The sequence below is a fragment of the Phytophthora cinnamomi genome, assembly GCF_018691715.1.
Source record: "Phytophthora cinnamomi strain GKB4 chromosome Unknown Contig29, whole genome shotgun sequence".
In the NCBI taxonomy this organism is placed as follows: Eukaryota; Oomycota; class Peronosporomycetes; order Peronosporales; family Peronosporaceae; genus Phytophthora; species Phytophthora cinnamomi.
In genome coordinates this window covers 726489-747717 of record NW_027150962.1, presented here as the reverse complement: position 1 = coordinate 747717, position 21229 = coordinate 726489, and the positions used below count along the sequence as shown (strand labels likewise).

Genomic DNA, 21229 nt, shown 5'->3' with positions numbered 1-21229 from the left:
TACTTGGGTTGACTATGGTTCGTAGGGAGGGCTAGGTCTGAGTTAGCAGTTTTTATGGAACGCAGTGTAGGTGCAACTCGTGTCGAGCTCTGCGCAACACGCACTCGGGTCGACCGCGCGCTTGGCGGCGTCTACCGCAACACTCGCCGCTGCAATTCGCACAGCGCAAGCACTGCTAGTCAGCACCCATGGCAGAAGGAACGATGGTCGAAGGTCGGCGCAAGACCGCAGCAAACCGCCCGATTGCAGAATGAGCTGGGCCGTTGGATACTGCTCAGTGGATGGAAGTTGCTCCTTGAAACGCCGATAGTTTGGCAATGCGCCGCGATACGGCAGCCGTCGGCTGCTGGGGCGGTTGTTTGATCATTGCCGAGGCACCTCTGAGGCCCCGACATGGTCGGGCTGAGCTTGGAGGGGCTCTCATTTTGCAATTGGAGGCTTAGCATTATCGCTCCACTGTGACTCATTGATCGACACTGTGTTTCAATGCGAGCCTGCTGTAAGAACTGCAACCAAAAGACAGCAATGAGAAATCTACCGTGATAAGCAGTGCTGGGTGCAGTTATTCAATACAAATTTGCTTTGAGGATCTGTGAAAAGGGGTCGCCTTGTTTCATGATGACAAGCGATTCCTGACCGTGACTACGTTTGGACCTATGAAGGTGGAGACGTCTAGAGAGGGTCCAAACATGTCGGCTTGCTGCTGTTATGGCACGCGGACTCCAGACTCGTACGTGAAACAAGGTGCAGTTGGGCCACGACAGTGTACTAACTTAATCCTGCTATTCATGGCAGTAGCATCCCCGCGAAAAAATAGCCTCTGCACGCGTTGGTTGCATGCTTGCCAACTCGCCTTCTTGCCGGACTGCGTGCTCGCCTATTCCGCTGCAACACAGGCATCGTTCATCTGACGGACGACGTGGTGGAATATTTGACACCTCACGATGGCAGACCCGAGCATTCAGGTAGTCGACGGTGTTATCCGCAAGCTGCTCAGTGTGCAGGATAAACCTACGCAGACCGAAGTCACGGATATCACCACGGATGAAGTGCTGCTGCTATGTCGTAAAATCCGCACGGTGAGTGCTAGTAAGGCCACCTTTCTATCTAATCGCCGTCTAACATGGTTTGTCCGATATACAGATTTTCCTGGAGCAGCCACCGCTCGTGGAGGTTCCCTCGCCGATTAACATTTGCGGAGACACCCATGGACAGTATTCGGACTTGCTGCGGCTGTTTGAGATGGGAGGCTTCCCAGACGAACGGCGGTATCTCTTCCTGGGAGACTACGTCGACCGCGCCATGCAGAGCATCGAAACGATCTGCTTGCTCTTCGCATACAAAATTAAGTACCCGGAACAGCTCTATTTGTTGAGAGGGAACCACGAATGCGCTTCGATCAACCGCATCTACGGATTTTATGATGAATGCAAACGCCGATACTCCGTGAAGGTCTGGCGCACGTTCGGCGATTGCTTTAACTGCATGCCTATCTCAGCTGTCGTGGCAGGAAAGGTGAGTCTCCGGTATAATTATGTTCGCTTGATGCGAATACAACCTCACACCACTTACCGTGCTATCGGATCCTAGATTTTCTGCACGCATGGAGGACTGTCACCCGATCTTTATACACTCGATCAGATTAAGAACATTCGACGTCCGACGGACGTTCCCGACGAAGGACTCTTGTGCGATCTGCTTTGGTCGGATCCCGATCCAGATAGTCAGGGCTGGACCGAAAGCGACCGCGGCGTGTCGTACATCTTCGGTACTGACGTAGTGGACCAATTCCTAAAAACACACGACCTGGATCTGGTCTGCCGAGCACACCAAGTTGTCTCCGATGGGTATGAATTCTTTGCCGGACGCAAACTCGTGACCATTTTTTCCGCTCCCAACTACTGCAACGAGTTCGACAACGCAGGGGCAATGCTAGTTGTGGACGAAAGTCTCCGCTGCACTTTCAAAGTCCTCGCCTCAAGCGACAAGCGCAAGCAACCAAAGAAAGTTTAGACGACAAATAAAGCTGAACCTGGTAGCAACACGCTAATAGCAACATCATTAGATTTAAAGTGGCTGTAGCTCTACTGTTATTGGTGGTGTCGCTGCTTAACGACGATGCAAGATTTCTAGCCGTGTCAAAGGTGGTCGAGCGTGACGTTCATCAGATTTTGGCTTTGGCACTTTTTCCTCGTCATCAAACCCCTCTTCGTGGACGTCTTGGAACATGAGAGCTGCTGCAGTCGAGAGCGCCACATTAGCTTCTTGGTAACTAGCGCAAACGCTATTTCGCTTTTGAGATAACACGGCAATTGCATCCGCTAGACCATACTGCGGTGGTGAAGTTCCATCACCATTAGCTCGAGCTCGCAGTCGTGCGAGCTGTGAAGTCAGAGCATTCGCCAGAGATCGATACGCATCTGCACGATACTGCAAGTTTTCGTACTTCTCGCATAGCCGTACCAGTGCATCACACTCTGATAGTCGACGTTCAAGTGCTTCAGTAGCCTCACCGTCCATCTGTGGTTTCGAGATCGGACTTTCGTACACACTAACAATGTGTCGCTGAGCCAAAATCTGTTGATGAAGGTCGCCAATTTGCTCAGCAATAGCGCGTTGTTTCAAAAACACTTGCAGTGGTTGCATGGATCCAACTCCTGCTGCTGCGGCTGCACCTGGCCCCTCCAGCATCACTAGTTCTCGAAGTGCAGATCCTAGACCCGAAAACGCCATTAGTTGCTCGCTTTGGAAATCGAGAACGACTGCGAGCTCGAGCGCTTCCCTCCAAAGCGGGATTGCTTCAACGTAACGCTGCGTGGCATTATAAACAATAGCTAAGTTGCGTAATGCTCGGTGCTGAGCATGAAGATCCTCTTGACGTAGCGCCAAAGCCAGGTCACGTTTGTGTGAGTGCTCGGCAAGGCCAAATTTACCCTCCACGAGCCGCGTGCATCCCGTGTAACTTAGCAATAGACCATGTAGTTTTGCCAGTTCCGGTTCAATAGGAGGTATTGCAATATCTTCTTCCTCCTCTTCAGCGTCCACATCCTCCCTAACATCTTCATCGTTGGGTTGCGCATTACCATTTGCCACTGAATCCAACTTCTGGTTCTCCTCGAGGTCGATCCCCGTAAACTCTTTCAACTGACCTAGTGCAATAGTGAACTCGGCCTCAGCGTTATGAAATTCACCAGCATAGTATTCCTCCTCGCCACGGCAACTCTGTGTCAGTACTCGGAGAGAGTTATCTGGCTCAGGTAAAGCACCCGTTAGATTTTCGCTTTCAAGAAACAAATCCTTAGGTGACTTGGTTGTCGGTGGTGCTGCAACTGTAATCACGGGGGTGGAGACTTCTGTTGCAGGGTCAGCTTCGGCGTTAGTGTTCACCGCTGATGACGTATCGGGTTCTCTCTCGAGTGTGTCACCGTTTTCCGGTGAAGTCGGTTGCTCCTGTTCTTGCTTTTGTTGCATTTCTCCCAGGGCATCTTCATCCTCTTCGTCGTCGTTGATCTCGTGCTTTCCATTTAGATTTCGACCAAGGTACGAAAGCGCAATTCCTAAATGGTATTTGACAATCGCTTGCTGCTGGAAATCCTTGATTTGCCGAGCAGCACGATATGCACACGCAAACAGGTTGAATGCTCGCTCTACATCATTTTGTTCGAGACAGTAGATACCGAGGTTATTATGCGCGCGTGAAATTAGTCGAGGGTCTTGTACACGATCCGCCAGCCCTACGGCCCGTTCGGCATGCTTCAAAGCTTGTCCAGGATCTCCTTTTGCTTTGCAGATACTCGCTAGCACTGATATACAATGTGTTAGCAAAGGACTGCAACGGTTAATGACGCAGAGTAAAAACCTCGGAAGCAAAGTACGTACACATAAAGGCAGTGCTTCGGGCGCGAGTATCATCAAGGGATTCTTCGCTGGGATCGGATTCATCCTCGTCCACCACCAATTGGGCTGCGCTCTGCGCATCTGCGATGTTGCCTTTAGCGTGCAAGAAGATCGCGTAGTTAGCTGTCAGGGACTTGTCCACCGGCGGACTGATCGATTTGGTAGGGGACGAATCGCCTCGAGTGAGCTTTTTAGCCTGCAGCAGGAACTCCATCGCCTCGCTTTGGTTTCCAGACCGAAAGTGCGTGACCGCCAGCCAGTTTAGGGTATTTGATCGCAAAACCGCGAGCTCCACGACTTCCTCGTCCATTTCTTTGGCTAGCTCGCCGTTTGCGTGAGATGCTTCAACACCAGTCAGCACTTGTTGGAAGTACATGCTTGCAAGCCCGAATTCGTCGTACTCTGCACACAGCTCGCCAAGCTGATACTGCAGCTTCAGCACGAGTCGTGTGTGAACGGATGCATTTTTGGCTCCGTTTGTCGAAAGCTGAGCTGCTAGCGCATCCCGCAGCTCTCTTGATCGGACTTCGAGCTGTGCCTGGAACTGCTGTCGTCGGCGCCGAATGCGCGCTCTCTCCATGGAAAACGTGGGGTTAGCCTTCGTTGAGGGTCGCGTCGTTTGAAGTGACAATAAGGTGCAAGTATTCGTGCTCAAACGGTTAGACATAGAATCCATTCCTAGTGACTTACAAGCCTACAAATGTTTCCTGGGTATACATGCTTGCTAACCTTGCGCCTGCAAGCGCTTAGCCTCCTTAGCCCGACTTAGCTTGACGGCTCGCTCCGCGATCTCCACCTTGCGCTCGTAGTTCTTGACCTCTTGCTGCAGCTCGTACATTTTTGCCTTCTGCCCGACGTAGTCCAGAATCTGCGGCATGTCCTTGCTTGGCTCGGCTGACTGCTGGATCTGCAGTGACTGCAGGCGGCGCATGTCCTTCTGGTTTTTCTCCTCTACCAGCGCGATCTCCTCCACAATTTTTTCGTTCAGCTCGGTACGCGTGCGAATCTCGCCTTGAAGCCACGCACTCTCCTCGAGCAGCTCATGCAGCCGCTTCTTCAGGTTGTTTAGCACTTGCACAGTGCTTCCCGTGGTCTGCTTTAGACGTAGCAACTCTTCATTGCGTTCCTCGATCTTGGCCACGTACTGCTTGTTCTCAATCTGCAGCTGATGGAAGTCGATGTAGTGCAGCGCGTCGCCCATCTCTTCCTTGTGCCGGAGCTGCGCGTCGATCTTCTGCGCCTGGCTCTTCAGCGTGGCGTTCTTGAGCCGCAGCTTCTCCACGATGGCGTCCTTCTGGCGCAGCTTCTCCTCCATGTAGCGGATCATCTTCTCGGCGATGGTCTTGCCCGTGCGGAAGTTCTCGGCGCCTACGACGATGTCGCGCTTGAACTCGTACGCGTCCTTCTTGAGCTCCGCGATGCGGATGTCCGTCTCCTCCAGGACGGCACGCAGCGTGTCGATGAGCCGCTCGGACGAGCGCTTGGTCTCCTCCAGCTCCTTCTGCGCCGCCTCGAGCTCCGTGCTGCAAATGTCGTTCTTCTGCTCGATCGTGAGCATCACCTGCGCGCGCACGCGGCGCTGCCTGGAGCCCAGGCCCGTCTTCTTGTCGCGCTCGCTCTGCTTCTCCTCATCGTCACTGCCGGTCGTGGGCTGCCCGTTGCGCTGCAGATACGACTCGAGCAGCTCGTTCTCCTGCCGCAGCACGTCATTCTGGTGCGTCAGGTCGTCCAGCTGCAGCGCAACAAAGCACGCGTGTTAGCACGCAACGCACCGATCCATATCCATCACTACAGAGCACACGGCCCAGCACCTTCGCCTCCAAGTCGTCCAGCTCGTCCTCGTCGTTCATCTTCGCTTCCACGGTCTCCTATCTCCAGCTTCCGCGTCGTTTCGTGAATCGGCGGCAATCATTTCGATACGTCTGTGTAGCAATTGTGTGTAACAATAGCTCTTCCCCGGTCTCCATCATGAAGCGCGCGCTGGTGATCCGCAACGTCTCGAGCCACGACGTGCCGCTGGACAGCCTGGACAACGCGTGCGTGCACGCCTGCACGGCGCAGGGCTTCGTCACGGAGCTGGCGGTGCACCTCGAGGCCGACATCCTGCAGCAGCTCGTGCAGACGCACACGCGCGCGCCCTTCGACGCGGTGCTGTTCCGCGCCTCGGGGCTGTCGGAGCAGCGCCTGTTCCCGCTGCTGCGCCTGATCCGCACCATCAGCAAGCAGATCTTCCTGTGCATCTTCAGCCCGCAGCTGGCGGAGCGCCCCATGGGCCGCTACCAGAGCTTCCAGGAGGGCGCCAACATGGTCACGGACTCGCTGGACGCCGTGCGGGACGTGCTGGCTTTCATCGCCTCGTGTGGAGAGGACAACGGCAGCTACAAGAACCACAGACGGAAGAGCAAAGGCAGGTCCGGCGGACGCGACGGCTTCACGTGCCCGTTCTGCGGCAAGAACGGCATGGACGAGGACCAGCTCTGGAGACACTGCCCCATGTACCATATCAACGAGAAGAACACGGACGGGATCACGTGCCCGATATGCCGGGAGACCCCGCGGGGGCCCTTCCAGGTGCACATGCACAACGCCCACGGCCCGCCGGGCCGCCACGAGATGGCGAGCGAGTTCAACATGGCCGACAGCACGCTCTACTCGTTCGCGCTCGTGGTGTGCCACAACAAAAAGTACAACAGTTTCTTGCTCGTGCAAGAGTTCGCCAACTCGGGCTTCTGGCTGCCGGGGGGACGCATCGACAGCGGAGAGAACCCGGCGCAAGCTGCGATCCGCGAGACGAAAGAAGAGGCCGGCATCGACATCCGCCTCACGGGACTGCTCAAGCTCGAGTACCACCCCAAACAAGACCGCAATGGTAGTCAATATGTGCGCATGCGCTTCATCTTCTACGCTGAGCCGTTGGACTGCGACCAGCCGCCCAAGTCGATCCCAGATTACGAAAGTGCGGGAGCCACGTGGTGTCGGGCCGATCAAGTTGCATCGCTACCGCTACGAGGGTCCGAACCCGTCACGTATTTTAACCATATCGCCTCAGGAAAGCCGATCTATCCGCTTGATCTCGTCCACATGACATCGTCTTCAACGTAATCTTGACTAAGGCTGGTAGACGTCGCGGGTGTCCAATCGAAGAAACTTGACGATGGCACCAACGAGAGTAAGCGCTGGAAGAGCACCGTTGTGTTTTCGCTGTAGCAATCCGGAGTGGAGCAGATTTGTCAGTGAAGTGATCAAATAGAAGCAGTCACGTGGTTTGTCCGTACCTTATAATTCTCCGTTTTGAGGCGCTCGTAGAGTCGTTTATGAAGCTGAAGCCAGTGACTGTCGCCCAGTGTAGATTTCTGCATGCGGTCCTGGAGTCGAAAGCAAGGAAACAGCAGCATTGGGAAGCGCTTGTTCATGTTCTTGAACTCTTCAAAGTCGATAACGCCATCTTTGTTTCGATCGAATTCTGCCAGCGCATTGTGGATATTGCCTGTGAATTTGGACTGACCATCGTTGACCATGCTAATCAGGCGACGAAGCTCCTTGTCACCGATGGACCCCGTGGCAGCAGGGTCGAAGGTATCGAAAGCGACTGACAGCACCCCGATACTTAGTAACTCATCGAAATTCAGAGCCTCGAAGTTCGAGCAAACTACGTACAGTGAAGAATTTCATCGCGGGTGTACATGCAATAAAGCACCATTGCGTGAACAAACTCTTCGAAATCGATCTGCAAGGAGAACGTACTAGTCAGCAATGGGTCGATTTCCACATAAGCGGCTGCAATTCATACCGATCCATTGCTATCGGAATCAATCATGCGGAAGAGGCTCTCGGAGAACGGTGTCTTCGTCTCGTCGATAAACTCGAAGAACTCGTCGTAATCGATGACACCACTCGCGCTGCAATACAATAAAGCATTAAGACAGTGGTGAGCCCCTAGAACAGCCATGCAACTGCGTTCCTAGCACATACTCGAGATCGATTTGTTTGAAGCATGTTTTGAACTTCTTCAGCTCGTGCTGCCCTACTGGATAATGCAGCATGTCAGTTTTGAGTCGCTGCGCTAAACAACAAAGCATGCCAGCTTACACTGATACTTCACGACGACAGCAATGGTAGCTGGACGGGTGAGGGTGATATCCCCGGCACGCCGTCGCCGCGTGCTCTCTCTCTGGACTTTTGACGGGGAAGACTTGCTGTCTCCTTGGGAGTCTGAAGTTTGTGTCACCATGGGCAGCGCGTCTCCAGTCTCGTTTGACCATCCATTCTTTGGCAACTTCTTTTTCTTGTCTCCACGCTTGCTCCCTGCCGCGCTTTGTGTCCTGTTTGCCGTACCGTTATTATCTCCATCGGGTCGAAGGTCCTGAAGACTGCCAGTATCGCGACCAACTCGAGGGAGATCTCCGTTGTGCTCTGCGCCTTTGCTAGAGGCCCCGCCGGTAACATCCAACACACTCACGCTGCTGCTTTTGCGCTTGAGCATGGGCGGAGGTATGACAGGTGGGAGTCCATTCTTGCCCTCGGAATGCGATGGTTGTGATTGTTTGCGCTTCGGCGCCATAACGTCGATGAGGCCGAACCCAAGTGGGGCCGAGTTGTTTCAATCTCAACTACCCCACCAACGGGGCCACCGAACAACACGTTCGTGTCAGCTCTGCCACAGCCAAATCACACCTTCGTCACCCACCCGATAATAATACACTTTGGTTCGGGGATCAGAGCTCAAGGAGCATCGATAAGATACACGCGCTGCATACAAAACATGTGAAGTGCTTCAATTTCCCTGAGTTAGACGGCGACAAAGCCGAGTATCGAGCGAATTACTAGACCATGAAATATGCATTTACACCGCTCTCAAACTCCAGCCTATTTCAGGAGTGCGGCACTTACCCGCCGGCACGTGTTGTCTCACAGAAAAGCTTCCTACCGCGAAAACACGCTGTCGTAGTGAGGGCGGAAGGCGTTGGAAGGTGACGCTTCTCCGGTCTCAGTCTCGGTACTAGGAGCCATCGATCTGGGGCTTTTTTCGCCCTTGGCTTTCTTTGCCATTCCTTTGCCGCGCTTCAGGTCGCCTTGTTCAGCAGAAGTTTTTCCGGGTTTCTTCCTTCCACCCTTTTCACCATTCTTCATATCCTTGTCAGTAGACGCCGTCGGGGTTTTCTTGGTCTTTCCAGCATCCCTCTTTGGCTTCTTAGTCTCTCCTGTAGGCGAAGCAACTTGTTCTCCGTCAGCTTGGCTCCTTCCAGTCCCCACGGGTGATGCGTCCAGCGACCTACGCTTGCGCTTCCTTGACAGATCCTCCTTTTTGAGGCACAGGGAACTGGTGATGCTGTTATTTGCGAATGGCGCCACCGGTACTCGCATAAAAGCACACTCATCCTTGGGGTCGAATCCATCCACATCAAATGCGGGACACCTAGGGCATTCGTTGTTCCAACAGTGGCCATCCATGTCCTGCGAGCAGCACAAATACACACACAGATATTAGAGACGAGCACAAACTAATCTCATACGCCACACCATACCTCTTTCTCGACGCCACAAATCTCACACTGGGGGGTCACGATCAGATCAACAACCGCAGGGTTGCTTTTGTCCCAGAATCCGTTTTCAAGATAGTTCAAATTCAATCGGGCCTGCCACTCAATCAAGTTTGGGCGCTTTTTCAATTTCTCCCGTCGGCGCATTGCGAACCGCTTCACAAGGTCCTGGAACGCAATGTAGCGCGACGGTGTCGTGCCCATGAGCACCGCGTCCTCATCCAGTCCGAGCTTCTCGCGTGCCTTGGCATTATTGCGATTGCGACTGTTCTGACGAGCAGTCTTGGCATGGCTGTCAGCGGCAAGTTCCAGATCCTTTTTCTTGAACACTTGTAACACCTTCGTAGTCTGAATTTCCACCGTACACGTATCACGGTCCGCTTTTTTCACAATTCCAAACCCCTTGCGATTTGGCAGGTTCACCTTCTTCTCAATCCACGAGATCCCATAGTTTCCGCGGGTTGAAACACGGCGAGAGCGTGTGCCGTTGTCTTCGCCCTGGGAATCTTCCGTTTGTTCGCCAACCAGTGGGTCATCAGTCCCGCTGTGGCCAGCTTCGTCGTCCTCGTCTTCTTCATCTGCATCTTCATTGCGGCTGCTAGCGCCATTGGCTCGGCTCTCGGCGCGGCGCTTCCGCTCCTTCTCGAGAGTCTTGGCATGCAGCACTTTGATGGTCTCCATATCCTCGAGCAGAGTCAGCTCGTATGCTCGTTTGGCCGTGTTTTCACTCGAGTTCTCCAGCTTCAGTTGCACCCAGCCGTTTCCCGATCGCAGCACGCGGCCATGCTGACCTTTGAACTTGCCAACATTGATCCGACACTTGCGGTCGATCCACATGTCCGGATCCAGAACGGACAGCAGTTTTCCCTTCCCCCTCCTCTTCTTATGGACCTTCGCCGGTTTCTTCTGCTGCTCCTCCTCCTCCTCCTCTTCTTCTCCGTCACCCTGGTCTCCCTCCACGCCGTCGTCTTCGTCTTCCTCATCAGGTTCGTCGGGCACCACCACCAAATGCCTCCGACGCAGCGTCAGCGCGATATCCTCACTGCCGTCCAGCTGCACGACGACCCCGTCGTCTCCGTAGCCCGTGACGACTCCTTCCTTGCCGTCGTACTTCTTCAAGTACCGCTCGCCTCGGAACAGCGTCTCGAGCTTCAAATGGACGCGGGTGCCGGGCTCCAGGTGCTGCTCCTCTTTGTGCTCCTTCTCCTCTCCCTCCTCCTCTTCCTCTTCTTCCTCCTCCTCCCGACGACGCTCTTCCTCCTCTCGTTCCTCTCCTTCCCCCGCCTGCTGAAGCAGCACGGGGCTGTGGTGGGGCGACGCCGCCGGGCTGCTGACGTCGTCGCCGTCCTCCAGCACCTCCAGCGCCGACGGGCGGTACTTGTAGACCACGTCGCCGTCGCGGATGCGCACCTTGAACCACGTGTTGGGGTGCTGCGGCACCTCCTCCACCACGCCGAGCTTGTGCACCGTGTGGGGCACGCGCTGCTCCACGTCGGGCGTCTTGAGCACGCGCACGAGCGTGCCCTGCTCCAGCGTGTGCAGCTCCCGGGCCGTGGGGGAGATGCGGAAGGCGGCGTCGATGGCGTCCAGTTCCGCCTCGTCCGCCTCGTCCACTGGGGGCTCCTCCTCCTCTTCCTCCTCCTCGATCTCCTCCTCCTCTTCTTCTTCCTCCTCTTCCTCCTCTTCCTCGTCGGCGGACGACCCGCCGCCGCCACCACCACTGCTGATACGCACAGGGTTCAGCACCTCGCGTCGAGAGGGCTTGGCCGTGGAGCGCGTGGCGCGCGGCGCTCCGCGGCGCGGAGCAGCTTCCTCCATGATGGTCGCTGCTCTTTGGCTCCTTTGAGGCTGTTCGGCTACTGAGTATTACACGCAAATTGAGTAAATTTGTGTCTTCTGGCGTGTGATTGGTGGGGAAATAGTCCTTCACAAAAACTGTGTCGAGATGGTGTGGTGCACATGATCAACGTGGCGGGCCCCGAGGTTTTTACGTGCTTGTCGTTGTTCGCCCCGAGGTTTTTTCTGTTTTTGTTGATCCGCCGGGGTTGTGGTGATACTGATCGAAGAAGGCAGGCGCGAGTGAGCAAGATGACGACGGCCGAGGCGACGGACAGGGAGCAGAAGGCGCCGGCCGCCGAGGCCCCCGCCGCCGCCGACGCCGCGGACACGGAGGTGGCGGACGCCAACGTGAACGTGCCGCAGATCGCGCCGCTGGCCAAGTACAAGCTGGTGTTCCTGGGCGACCAGGGCGTGGGCAAGACGTCCATGATCACGCGCTTCATGTACGACACGTTCGACAACGCGTACCAGGCCACCATCGGCATCGACTTCCTGTCCAAGACCATGTACATGGAGGACCGCACCGTGCGGCTGCAGCTCTGGGACACGGCCGGCCAGGAGTGCGTGCTGTCTGCAAGGATATCCCCTCTCTCTCTCTCTCTCTCTGACGTTGTGAGTTGCTGTTGCGCTGCCATTGGCAGGCGGTTCCGCAGCCTCATCCCCAGCTACATCCGCGACTCGTCGGTGGCCGTGGTGGTCTACGACATCACAAGTGAGGCGCTGCGCAGGCCCGACCGTCTTTAATTTACTGCTGCTGACGCTGTTTTCTGCTTTTTTTATTTGTTTTTTTTTTGTTTTTTTATTGGCAGACCGCGCGTCGTTCCTGAACACGAGCAAGTGGATCGAGGACGTGCGCACCGAGCGCGGGCAGGACGTGGTTATTATGCTCGTGGGCAACAAGACGGACATCTCGGACCGGCGCCAGGTGTCGATCGAGGAGGGCTCCGACAAGGCCAAGGAGGAGAACGTCATGTTCATCGAGACGAGCGCCAAGGCCGGCTACAACATCAAGGCGCTCTTCCGCAAACTCGCGACGGTGCTGCCTGGCATGGAGAACACCATGATTAGCGGAGACTCGAACCGTACGTGGCCAGTTAGTTGCCTCCTGCATTGCTGATCTGGGAGGAGATCTGCTGACGTGTTTGGCTTTTGCTACTGCAGTGATTGATATTAAACTGACGGCGGCACCGCCTCCGAAGGAAAACACTGCTGAGCAATGTAACTGCTGAGAAGAGCGACCGAGTCGGTAGAGTAGCGCTGCAGGGGTGGCCTAGTAGACGTCAGGGCAAAAATGCAAGCAGGCCAGTTACACACGTATGGGCGAGCGAGCAGGAGGCACGCGGGGGACCATCAAAGCCAAGAGGGAGAGTACGCGGCCTGGACTGCACATTGCGCGCGTACTCGCAGCTTGCTTCGCTGTCGTCCTCGCCTCGGCGCGTTCTTCTGTCAAGCAGGAAGGTAGTATGGACGTAGGCCTATTTCCTCTTTTTTAATATGTTGTGCTAGTCTTGTTTGTCTTCAGTGAAGACTCTTCGCATGTAGGCACGTAATAGGAGGAAGCTAGCTGGCACCGCAACAAGAAGAAGAAAAATGCGGGCCTACTTACGGCGACTACCGCCACCGCTTTGCTGTTCCTTCTCCCGCTCGAGTTCTTTCTTCTTCGAAATGGTCTCCCAGTCGATGGCGACTTGCTTCGAGTACTGCAAAAACTTCTTGTCGGTCTCTTGAAGCTTGTTTGCTGCTAGAAATCGCTCCCGGTAAGCAAGAACAGTGTCCACATGAGTCCCAGCGTCGGTCGTGTGCTTGATAGCCAGGTCCAGTGCTCGTTCCCAGCGGAAGAGCCTCAGATTCAGCTTGATGGCTCGATATACGAGGGGAGTGGGGTGCGCCTGCAGCAAGATGGCCTCAGCTTCGTCGACGTTTCCCGAGTACAGGGCCAATTCGGCATTTCGACGCTCGTCGGAGGCTAGGCTCTTTACGTGCAGCACGAAATAGAGCTTATCCACGCAATCGATGGAGGCAAGTGCAATTTCGGCGGTCTCGAGGTGGCGGCGGTGGAGTGCCATGCCGGCCAAGCAGGTCCACAGGCTTTTACTTTTCACGAACCGGCAAAGTCTGACAGCTTTGTCCCAGTCAGCGGAAGTGGTGAACTCGTACAGCATGGGAGCATAAGGCGCTACGCTAGCAGCGAGCGTAGTTCCATCGGCGCGTCGCACAGTCACGCTTGAGCCCACGAAGCTGGTGATGGCCGCCATCTTCAAGAAGTCGGCGGCATCTCGAGACTCGACCACGTCGGGAAGAAGCGTACGGTCCACATAAACCATGTTGGGATACGTCCATGTGAGCAACTTGGCGTCGGCGATGGCAATAAGTAACTCCGACTCATCATTCCAAGCCGCGGAGTCTACCTGCGCGTGTAGCTTGAAGTTGCCCTTGTTAGCGACGCGAGCAATGTACATATCGCGGTTTCGGTCGACGAAAAAAACTTTGCGGTCTTCCATGGGGCCAAAGCGACTGAGCGACAGCTCAAGAATCTCCAGCAAGTGTGTTATCACCACAGGTAGCTGCTTCCCCGTGTTCAAGTCGAAACATCGAATTGTTTTACGGTCCGAATGGTCCAGAATGGCCAGTGTATCAGTGCTGAGCGATATGGTGCGATGACTGAGAAACTCGACGTGTAGACCAGGAAATCTTGGGTTGCTCACGGTCTTTCCTTCGTAGGAGTAGACCTGAATACCGTTAAAGTTGTCCACGGTCAAGAAGTGGCTCTCGCTTTGGACAAGTAGACTGACGGCAGCGCGCAGGTCGAAGATGTGGGGCGTGTTCCAGCTCTGTGCGTCGTAAATGAAGCACTGTGTAGCAGTGCAGACCACGAGGAATCCGTGAGCAAACGACATTTCCACCACGCGATCCCGGGCGAAGTCGAGCTCTTCGAGCGTCTCATTAACAACATCGTGTACATGGATTTTACGGGGATCCACGAGGGTTACTTCCACCTTCTTCCAAGGCAGCATACGTCCCACGACTTGTGCGAAGACGGTCGCGCCGTTGCCACCTGCAGCAACAAGTTGCGTCGAGTCCGAGGCCCAGGCCAAGTCCATCAGTGAGCCGCTCTGAGGGCGCTGGCGGCAATAAGACCATCCCGTCTGGTCACACAGTCGCAGCATATTGTACGAGCCCACAGCGAAGCAACTACCGTTGGGGCACCAGGCGACGGAGGTGACGACATGCTCGCCTGCCGGGCTTTGGTACAGTTGACGCCCAAAGGCGTCCCAAACTCGAAAAATGCGGTCTTCTCCTCCTGAAATGATGCGGTTGTTGATCGGATTCCAGTCCAAGCACAGGATCGAGCCGTCGTGAGCCTTCCACTGAATGTCCTTACGTCCAAGTTGCACGGTCTTGATAACCAGGTTGTTGCCGTGCGTGAAAAGTAGCTGGTCGCTGTCAGGTCCCCAACAAACATCGTACACGGATCGACCAGTAGTTGCTAAGGTTGAACGCAAATTGCCACTACGTGACCAGATCTTGAGCGTGCCGTCCTCACCCGCGGTGACAAGTGCCGTGCCATCGTAGTTCCACTTGAGAGCTATCACCGCTCCAGCGTCACAGGCTTGCACGCGCTTCTCCTCGCGCCCGCTCTTGGAGATCAAGCGAAAAGTGCCGTCGGTGCACGACACCGCGAAAGTGTCGGCGCTTTGCTTACCCACCGACGGGACCCAGTGCACCGACGTGACGTAGGCGTCCATTTTGGCCACGGCACCAACCACCTCGCCGTCCATCCGCCAGCGCACGATGGAGTTATCATCGCTGCATGTGATCGCGTCGTTCTCCGGCGTCCAGCAGCACGCCGTCACGATTTCCGTGTGGTGGTTCACTGGCAATTGGGAGTGCTGCAGGCGCATGGCTAGTTAGCTGGAGATCGTGGGCTTGTCCAGGTCGGCGACGAATGATCAGGAAAAGATCGGAGCAGCTCGAGGGACGCAAACCCCGTCGACCTTTCAATACCCGCAGCTCCGAGTCGTACGTAACGCTCTGAGTATTCATGGCCTCCCCGAGATAACGACGAGCTCCTCAAGGGCGGCATAACGAACGGGGGAGACTTGTTGTCCGTGGCTTCACAACGCAAGAATCAAGTGTGAATCCAAGCAAAGCAGCTATCCGATCTACGTGATGCGTGTGACGTTCGCTTTGCAAGGCCTGCTGGCAGCTTCAATCACGATGGCAACGTCGTATAACTCGCAGCACGTGGTGCTTGGCACGGACGGCACTGTGGTCGTCGGCGCTGACCCGAGTTTGTACTTCCGTGTGGCCAAGAACGAGATCTACCGCGATCATGACCAACTGGAGAGCGAGCAACCTTCACGCCTCGTTGAATTTGCCCCAGAGCTCCATGACTCCAAACAACCCGAGTCAGAGGAGCTCCCTCTCGCCACGCTGCCTGTAATCCACAACGAGCTACTAGCTGTGGACGGGCTTGGCTCGAGCATCCAGGTAACATACGTAACAAACCGTTACGATATCGTTTATCTTCGAGCTCACAGTGTGATACTTGGCCACAGGAGATAGATGACGAATTCTCGAGCACTGCGATTTTCCAGGTACGTGACGCACTTCTGCGTTGCTCTGGTTCTCCCAGGCACTTACTTTTACTACAACGCCCTCCTTGCAGGAGACACCATCATCTGCACCCTGGACCACGCTTGCTGTGACCGAGGGCAGCATTCCAGGTGTTTACGGCTCTGTCATTTTCGCCGAGCTGGTATAATACTTCATGACGCTTCTTTTGTTTAGCTCCTCCTGTGATTTAGTACTAATTTGGTTCGATGTTCATGGCATCAGAGTTGCTGCTTTGTGGCGTTCATTGGGTACTTGGTGCGCTCGATCCCGCTATGGGTCGGTTTTTCGCGCAGTCAGAAATGCTGCCTCATCGTGGCGTTCACCTTGGCATTCTTATATCAATTCGCAACACTGGGTTGGCTGTTCGGTGCCGTGACGCCGGAGCTGATGTTGGGGCTATCAAGTGTCATCACAAGAATGATCTCGCTCGGGATGGTGCCGATCACAACTACGTCTTTTATGGGTCGTGCGAGGGAAATCTGCCAAGAGCACACAGCTATGGCTCCTACAGTGTCGAAAAAGTCTTCACACTCACGAAACTCGCGTCGCCATCATGCACGCGCCAGATCCAGTTAACACTTCTTCGTAGTGCCACGACCTTGCATCGTATTATTCGCTCTGTGGTCCATATTAATACATCGCAGTTCCCTCCAAACGAGCATCTTCCAACGTGTGCCTCGAAGTATAAGATTACTTAGTATCTTAGTGAACTTACAGATAAGTTGGAACATAGACTCTTTTTTGACCAGATCTGTCTGGAGTAGACTCACCGTTGGGGCCCTTTACGTCGTCCATGCGTGATAAAATGCTGCCACGAGACTTCACGGGTGTTGATTGAGTTGGTGCTGCTTGCCCTCCAGAGGCGACTTGCTCGAAAGTTTCCCTTGAAGCGGCCGCATCTAGTTCTGATTCTGACTCGCCGATTACTGCAGTGCTGCCTTCTTGATATGATTCATGCTCATCATCCCGCTCACCAACAATCTCTTCGTGGCGAAATGTCGTGGCCCCATTCAGCAGTCCGTCCATATCATCATCATCATCATCATCGCTATCACTACTTACTGCAGCAGGCTTTTCTTCGGTAGGCTGTGTAGGCGGTTCATCTGCTGATAGCATTTCGGAAACCATTTCGTCCGCCACTTCGATCATCTCCCCTTCATCGTCATCCACAATATTGGCTTGCTGCTTCGGGGTCGATTTTTTCGCCAGTTTTCTCATCGCAGTAGCATCGTATCGAACTCGGTTCTGCTGAATTATTAAACCGTCGCGGCTTCGCTGGTATGCATCCTGAATACCCTTCAGAACACCGCCAGGTTTCCAGCAAATCAAATTCGCTATACCAAAGAGCTCTCCACGTTGCTGCGGGTTGCCCTGAACACCCTCAAAGTATCGCGGTGCATTGGCGCCTTTCAATGTCGTGTCGCTGAGCTGTTGCTTGTAAATCTGTCGGACGTAAATCATTTCTTCAATTGTTCCCAGGGTAATGAGTCTATAAACCTGCACATCTTTCGTTTGGCCAATACGGTACGCTCGATCTTGAGCCTGACAGTCGTGAGCTGGGTTCCAACTAGGGTCAAAAATCACGACGTTGGTTGCACTCTGGAGATTGAGCCCCACACCACCAGCTCTTGTACTGATCAGGAAGACGGTAGTGTTGCTGTCGGGGCGGTTAAAGTCGTTCACCATCTGCAAACGCTCCTCCACTTTGGTATTTCCGTCCAGTCTGCTGTACCTCGTTGCCTTCGTGATCAAAAAGAGCTGGATGATGTCAAGCATCCGAGTACTTCGACTGAAAATTAGCGTCCTCTCCTTCCGTTTTTTCCATACGGCCAACAGCTTTTCCAGCACAATCATTTTCCCGCATGTCTTCGTAGAAATTGCACACATTTCCTGAAAACTTGACACTTGATCCACACCTCCAACAACGTCAAGGTCGTCACCAAATGCTGTTCTGGCAAACTCAGCTTGATAATACTGAAGCTCCGGCCCGTCATGCGGATTCACCTTGAGCAGTTCCAAGTGATTAGATAGCTTCAACAGCATAGCCACACACGGAAGTCCCATGCAATTTGGGCAGTTTTTGCACGACTCATTTTCGTGAAAGCGCTCGTATAGCAACCCAGGGGCATCACCAAGATCCATGGGCGTCTTGTAGCAGCATTTTTTTCGCTTCGCATTACTATCACGCCCACAGTCACACGTTTCCTCCCCTTTTCGAAGCAGCTCAAACTCAGGCATTGCTAACACTCGCTCGTATGCAGCCATTTGAAGTGGCGTGAGATCGCAGAAGACAACTTGGTCACTCTTTTTCACTTCCTGGAACGTTGGATTGATTTCCTTCTCTCGACGAAGGTAGTACGGTCGTAGTTTTTTGCGGAGCTCCTTTTCCTTCTGATGGCTTCGATTCACGGCTTCAGGGGCGGCGGACTTCTTTCTTCCGTACTTGATATCATTTCCATAGTACATACTGAACTCCGCCCAGGAGCCAATTGCCCCCAGCGCTATGGTATCAACCAAGCAGTGCAACTCCTTCTCATTATTTTGCATCAGTGTACCGGTAAGCCCAAGCTTCCGTTTACACTTGATGGCTTTGACGGCTTTTGTGAGCTGTGCTTCAGGATTCTTCAAGCAGTGCATCTCGTCTAAAATCACCATTTCCCATGGTATTTTATGCAGCCTGGCCAAATACATCTTCAAGATGTCGTAGCTGCAGATGACGATTTCGTATTCGCCCCTACGTTAGACAAAGCAGCACAACCACCTACCGTGTGAGTCCCTCCCTTTCTTACGATGCATCTACAAAAATCAAGCTTTACTGCAAGTACCGTGCAATCTGGTCGATCATCGCGTTGCGATCACTGGGCTTCCCGCGCAGTATAATAGTGCTACAGCTCATCCACGTGTGAAGTTCATGTTCCCAATTTTGAAGCAGGGATGCTGGCATCACAATAAATATTGGCGCAATTTCACCAGCAAAGCTGAAGCCACTATCTTCAGGATGACCGCCAGCAGTATTGCTATATCGCTCGCGGCGCTGATGAAGCAACGCTCTCCATGCGTCTTTATCGCGGTGATCGCCATACTTGCCCATAACTGCTGACAGAAACGCGATGACCTGAATCGTCTTGCCCAGGCCCATATCATCACCCAAAATTGCACCAGTGTCGCGCTGATAGGCGCTGTACAGAAATTCCACACCTTCGCGCTGGTAGTCAAACAAATAGCTATTCAGGTTCGCACACACTTCAAGAGTTTTATCTCCCTCTTCGTCCGAAGGTGAGAGAACCATGGGGCCAGCGTCAACCTACCCAACGCAAGACAAACATTATTGAACATTGTGATACACAAGTGGCGAAAATGAGGTGGCCGTACCTTAGGAGGGTCAAGCTGGGGCCATCGCTCACTTGTGTAGGCTTCTTTCTCGTCCTCGCTGGAGTCACTCTGCTCCTTGGGCACTCGCTTCCGCGCGGGCCGCTTGGACGGCGATCGCTTATCGCGCGTTGTCTGACGACTCGTAGCAGCGCTAGATCGACGAGGGGTGGGTATTATCTCCGTATCCACCGCAGTGGCTACCTTTCTTGCACTCTCTCCATCGTCCGACAGCATTTCCTTCGAATCCGACATCCACTCGTCAGCGTCGTCGACCTCCGGTATGGCCGAGCCAATAATGTGCCTCGGACGTGGCCCAACGTCCTGCGCCTCAGTCTTCGAGTCGTCATAAAAGGCGTCGCGTGCACTTTTCATCTCTTCCTCGCTCATTTCTTCCAACGGTTGCTGCCGCCGCTGCCTCCTCTTCTTCATATTCATAAACCCGTCCGGATCGCTAAACGGCGACACATATGTCGCCTTCTGTGCTGGCTGCTCGGTGTCCACACCAACAGTCTGCGCGTCCCAGAACGACCTCTTCTTCGTCTTCTCGACTGGCATTGGCGCCGGCGACTCAGCTTCCGTCCTCGGTGTTGCACCGCCTCCAGATCCTATTGAGCGGCTAGCAGCAGGACGAATAGCAGCCGTCGAGCCGGATGCGCCGCGTTCACGTGCCGGCGTCTCCTTGGTCGACGATCTCGCTGCTGCCACTAGGCCGTACTTCCTCGCGATGCGCTCGCCAGCTGTGAGCTCCCGTTCCTCCTTCTCCTCTCCTCTCTGCGCAGTAGCTCGGGGATTGGGTGCAGCCTTCTTGGGCGTGACCACCGAATAGGCCGCTACTGCTGCGTCCACGGCTGCGTCTGTAGCGGTTCCAGCGGGCGATGCGGCCTGCTGTCGCCGCTTTGCCGATGGCAGGAAGCTCATGAGCAGCTCTCGCGCAGAGATCACGGGCTTGTGGCCGGTCCGCTCTGCGCTGCTGCGGCTGGGCCTGTCGGTGGCTTTGATGCGCGTTGCGGGGCTGAGCAGCTCGTCCTCCAGGCTGTCTTGGCTGCCGGCGGCTGGCAACGGCTTTGGGCGCGCTGGAAACGCCGTGGGCGAGTCGCCTTCGTCCTCGCTGCTGGACATCAACTCCATCGCTGCTGCCTTGGTTTGTGCGAGCTCTGATTATGAGAACCCGCTTATGCTGATAATGCTCTTTTCCGTTTGCGAGTATTTTCCTGTTAAGGAGTATTTTGTATCGGGTAGCGTTGTCGATAGTTTTACCGTAGACTGGTTCTTTTCAAACGTGATAAGCGGTCGACCTGCAGAGGATTGGAGGTGTCCTTTTGCGTCAAATGCTGTACGGTGAAGCTGTAGACATCCATCGTCGAGGTCACTGGCTTGTTATTACGTTAGGTCTATAAATCTACAGCACTGCGAGTGGGGAAGGCTGGCATCGGATCGGTGGCCCCTCTCTTCGAGGGTCCCCACCCCACAACATGGTCGTCGGCAGCTCTTACTGGAAGATCGGGTCGGGCGACTGCGTGGGCAGCAGGCCGAAGCGCTTCTTGGTGGTGATGCGCTCCTTGGAGAACTTGTCGTCGGGCGAGAAGCGCGCCGGGTGCGCCGAGCACGTGGGGGCGCCGGCCGGAGTCTCCTTCTGCACAGCAGCGATTGAACAAAGGCAGTAACAACGTTAGCGCGGCTGCCGCGGAGAAGAGCAATGCGTGGTGGCCAATCGCTGCGTACCTTGAGCGTGTAGACGCGCTTGCCGTCCTCGCCGAGGTAGTACATGAGGTGCATGGTGACTTGGCTTGGGGATCACGAGTCGAAGGCGAATATGGGGCAGAAAGCGATTTGAGGCGCGTTCATGCCCAGTCATTCGCGGGGACAATAAAAGGTCAATTGGGCGTGCACAAATTCCGGCTGGTCTATAAATTTGGTACCGTCTGGTCCAGCCACACTTCAACAGCAGGAGGTAATTTGCCAAG

At 54.6% G+C, this 21229-nt stretch overlaps 9 protein-coding genes across 10 annotated transcripts; 4 read left to right on the top strand and 5 right to left on the bottom strand.

The window, feature by feature from the left end:
* Positions 1-944: 944 nt before the first annotated feature.
* On the top strand, positions 945-2013 carry IUM83_10064 (Serine/threonine-protein phosphatase PP1-alpha catalytic subunit; the record flags this gene model as incomplete). 2 transcript variants are annotated; one of them, XM_067934549.1, is made up of 3 exons in its annotated part: positions 945-1079; positions 1159-1515; positions 1591-2013. In XM_067934549.1, the coding sequence occupies 3 exons, from the start codon at positions 945-947 to the stop codon at positions 2011-2013; spliced, it is 915 nt and encodes a 304-aa protein (XP_067793409.1). The 2 variants fall into 2 exon arrangements, with proteins under 2 accessions (XP_067793409.1, XP_067793410.1); XM_067934548.1 differs by having other exon boundaries at positions 1144-1515.
* Positions 2014-4621: 2608 nt separating this feature from the next.
* IUM83_10063 (Coiled-coil domain-containing protein) lies at positions 4622-5747 on the bottom strand (the record flags this gene model as incomplete). The annotated part of the gene is made up of 2 exons (XM_067934547.1): positions 4622-5629; positions 5709-5747. 2 exons carry the CDS (start codon positions 5745-5747, stop codon positions 4622-4624), a joined length of 1047 nt encoding a protein of 348 aa, XP_067793406.1.
* A 118-nt stretch (positions 5748-5865) lies between these two features.
* IUM83_10062 (nudix domain containing protein) lies at positions 5866-6999 on the top strand (the record flags this gene model as incomplete). The annotated part of the gene is made up of 1 exon (XM_067934546.1): positions 5866-6999. The coding sequence occupies one exon, from the start codon at positions 5866-5868 to the stop codon at positions 6997-6999; it is 1134 nt and encodes a 377-aa protein (XP_067793407.1).
* Positions 7000-7005: 6 nt separating this feature from the next.
* Positions 7006-8380, bottom strand: IUM83_10061 (Calcium-dependent protein kinase 22; the record flags this gene model as incomplete). The annotated part of the gene is made up of 6 exons (XM_067934545.1): positions 7006-7098; positions 7173-7486; positions 7555-7624; positions 7688-7796; positions 7870-7924; positions 7987-8380. 6 exons carry the CDS (start codon positions 8378-8380, stop codon positions 7006-7008), a joined length of 1035 nt encoding a protein of 344 aa, XP_067793344.1.
* Positions 8381-8820: 440 nt separating this feature from the next.
* On the bottom strand, positions 8821-11255 carry IUM83_10060 (uncharacterized protein; the record flags this gene model as incomplete). Its single annotated transcript, XM_067934544.1, has 2 exons — positions 8821-9351; positions 9423-11255. 2 exons carry the CDS (start codon positions 11253-11255, stop codon positions 8821-8823), a joined length of 2364 nt encoding a protein of 787 aa, XP_067793405.1.
* A 270-nt stretch (positions 11256-11525) lies between these two features.
* IUM83_10059 (Rab6 family GTPase) lies at positions 11526-12526 on the top strand (the record flags this gene model as incomplete). The annotated part of the gene is made up of 4 exons (XM_067934543.1): positions 11526-11836; positions 11918-11988; positions 12086-12362; positions 12520-12526. 4 exons carry the CDS (start codon positions 11526-11528, stop codon positions 12524-12526), a joined length of 666 nt encoding a protein of 221 aa, XP_067793277.1.
* A 348-nt stretch (positions 12527-12874) lies between these two features.
* IUM83_10058 (Intraflagellar Transport protein 80) lies at positions 12875-15178 on the bottom strand (the record flags this gene model as incomplete). Its single annotated transcript, XM_067934542.1, has 1 exon — positions 12875-15178. One exon carries the CDS (start codon positions 15176-15178, stop codon positions 12875-12877), a length of 2304 nt encoding a protein of 767 aa, XP_067793276.1.
* Positions 15179-15494: 316 nt separating this feature from the next.
* On the top strand, positions 15495-16469 carry IUM83_10057 (uncharacterized protein; the record flags this gene model as incomplete). Its single annotated transcript, XM_067934541.1, has 4 exons — positions 15495-15767; positions 15836-15874; positions 15946-16035; positions 16116-16469. The coding sequence occupies 4 exons, from the start codon at positions 15495-15497 to the stop codon at positions 16467-16469; spliced, it is 756 nt and encodes a 251-aa protein (XP_067793278.1).
* A 135-nt stretch (positions 16470-16604) lies between these two features.
* On the bottom strand, positions 16605-20393 carry IUM83_10056 (DNA repair and recombination protein RAD26; the record flags this gene model as incomplete). The annotated part of the gene is made up of 3 exons (XM_067934540.1): positions 16605-18627; positions 18719-19197; positions 19266-20393. 3 exons carry the CDS (start codon positions 20391-20393, stop codon positions 16605-16607), a joined length of 3630 nt encoding a protein of 1209 aa, XP_067793318.1.
* Between the last annotated feature and the right edge of the window lie 836 nt (positions 20394-21229).